We start from the raw sequence: 2,752 nt of genomic DNA, 5'->3' as shown, positions 1-2,752 counted from the left end.
CGCCTTCCTTACACAGTTTCTTCCTTACAGACACTGTGAGAAAGAAAGGCAGAAAAAAGAAACTAAACCCAAAGTTGGCTTTTTTTCAGACAAACAGACATAAAGGCAATCACTTTAAAAAAAAAAAGGAGTGAAACTTCATCCTTGGGAATATCAAGCTTCAGTTAGGGTTTCTCAAAAAACTTAGCTTTTTCTTCTTAGAAGAAAACGACGGCGTAGCTTCGCCGGAGTAACAAAATGTTGGAATACGAATGGGGAAATCCGACGGCTATGATTTTAACCGGCGAAGAAGCGGATCAAGAACCCGACCCGACCCGTCAGATTCTCGAACACTACGGTGCTAACACTACGACCCATCATCATCATCAAGCTGGTTTCAATGAAACCCTTTTTCCTCACCAACAAAGTGCTGCTTTTGTTCCTTTCCAAGCTCAAACTCAACATGGTTACTTACACTCCATGTACGACCCACGCGCTTACACCGGCGCGTCTGGTTACACTACTCCCCACCCTTCGTCGTTGTTGTCTCTCGATCCTGTTTCCGGTACCGGAGGAAATGGAGGAGGGGGTTACTTTTTAGTTCCTAAGACTGAAGAAGTTTCTAGACCGGTTGATTTCACGGCGAGGATCGGTTTAAACTTGGGTGGCCGGACGTATTTTTCTTCAGCTGAGGATGATTTCGTGAACCGGCTATACCGGAGATCGAGACCCGGTGAACCCGGTTCGACGAACTCCCCTAGATGCCAAGCTGAAGGTTGTAATGCTGATCTTACACACGCTAAACACTACCATCGCCGTCATAAAGTCTGTGAGTTCCATTCAAAGGCCTCCACCGTCATTGCCGCCGGTTTAACCCAACGGTTCTGTCAGCAATGCAGCAGGTTTAAAAATTTTACCAAAATGCCATTCCCTTCTTCTTTTTTACAGTAATCATAGGATGTTCGTTAAGCTCTCTGGAGTTGGAGGGAGGAGATAGTGATGTATGTTCAGAAATGACGGAAATGCCCTTGTGGATGTCTATGATAGCCAATGATTGGGTTTATCCGTACATAGGATGATCCCGAGGGTATATCTGTCCGTAAAAAGCTCCCTGCTTCTTTTTTTCCATTTACGTACCCGTTTGATTTGTTTACTTATTATAGTAGTATTACATTTAATCGTGTTAAAATACGAAAACACCCTTCCCATGCATTCGTATTTTCACTCTCTACCACTTCCGCCATTATCATTTTTTCTGTGTTTCTTTGCTTAAGCTTCATTAACGTCGGGTCGGTCCGTACAGATTCCATCTTCTCTCGGAATTCGACAACGGAAAACGTAGCTGCCGGAAAAGATTAGCCGATCATAATCGTCGACGGCGAAAATCACAACATCAACAACAACAACCCAGTAATCAAGAAAACCAGTTGAAACACTCCACGCTTGAAAATGGCCGCAATTCTTCCACTGACAATAACCATCCAAGCAAGTCCTTCTCAAAAAGCTTCTCTTTTTAATATTCTGCAACATTTTTCTTGGAATAATAGTAAATTTAGCTCTTAATCTTTACCTCTTTTATCAATTTCGTCATCATCATTTTTAAGTTAAATTTAATCTCAATTTTTTTTTTAACATTCTTTCATAAAGTGTTAAATTTTAAATATGATCACTCACATGAAGTATTTTATGTTGTTTTTTGGATTTTGATTTTGATTTTTATGAATTTTAAATTATTTATTATCGTGATATATAAAATAGATAAAATGATATAATGAGATACCAAATATGGTAAAAAATTTAATGTTTTAATCTACATTTTCTTAAAAGAAAAAACAACAAATTTTGCTAAAGAATAATGAAAGGCTGAATTTATTATTAAGCTGTTTTTTACTTGATGTTTTGTTTGATTCTGGTGATATTAACAGGGTCACCACCGCGACCACCGCCACCACAGTCGGATTCTAGGGTTCATTCTTCTTCGACAGTAACCGTCGCAGTTTCACCTCCACGAATGTCATTGGATTATTTCAGGCAAAGACCTTACAATGCAACGGGGTCTTCATCATCATCATCATCACCGAGCACCTTTTTTTTCTCAAGTGGGTGATTACTAATTCAGTACTAAATAATAATAAGTGAGATGCCATTGCCATTGAACTTACATATGAAGATATTATTAGCTTTTGCAATAACAAGTTGAATATTTTTTCTCAGTTGGGGTTTGATTATATTAATATCAACCGATTTGGACTTAGTTGAACATATAATACATATTATGTAACTGAAATTGCAATTTCCAGTGTTTTTATATGTTAATTCTCTCTGCATGGTATATATAATATTCCATTTGGCAGGTTTTACTTTTTTCATTTTTTTTTGGGAAAAAGTCCTTGTTATCTTTTTTGTTTGGTACTGGAATTTTCCCGGAAAATGAAATGTGTATGTAAAGAAAGGAATTTTCCGGGAAAATAGAAAATGTTGTGGGAAAGGAGGGACCCTAAGGGGACTACGGAAGAGATCTCAAAGCAAAAAAGCAATCAATTCGATTGTCTCCTCAATGGAGGCTGGTCGTACTAAATCAAAAGCTATGATGAATAAAATCAATCTCAGGGTTGTAATTTCTCTCTCCTATTATCATCCAGTTCTCAGGTGTGAAGATAGAAAATTTTTCAAGGGTTGAAATTAAATTTTATTATATTTTTAAAATTTTAAAGGATTAAATCAAATTTTTATATTGTTAGGAGATGCCACAAATTTAAAGGGCCTAAATACA

General features: G+C 37.3%; 1 protein-coding gene across 1 annotated transcript; it reads left to right on the top strand.

Moving 5' to 3' along the window:
- LOC105763736 (squamosa promoter-binding-like protein 8) lies at positions 1–2,348 on the top strand. Its single transcript, XM_012582071.2, has 3 exons — positions 1–881; positions 1,283–1,464; positions 1,905–2,348. The coding sequence occupies exons 1-3, from the start codon at positions 238–240 to the stop codon at positions 2,084–2,086; spliced, it is 1,008 nt and encodes a 335-aa protein (XP_012437525.1). The 5' UTR covers positions 1–237; the 3' UTR covers positions 2,087–2,348.
- The last annotated feature ends 404 nt before the right edge of the window (positions 2,349–2,752 follow it).

The sequence above is a fragment of the Gossypium raimondii genome, chromosome 12 (genome assembly GCF_025698545.1).
Source record: "Gossypium raimondii isolate GPD5lz chromosome 12, ASM2569854v1, whole genome shotgun sequence".
NCBI classification, from domain to species: domain Eukaryota; kingdom Viridiplantae; phylum Streptophyta; class Magnoliopsida; order Malvales; family Malvaceae; genus Gossypium; species Gossypium raimondii.
Note: the sequence above shows the minus strand (reverse complement) of the source record. Positions and strands in the feature narration are given on the sequence as shown.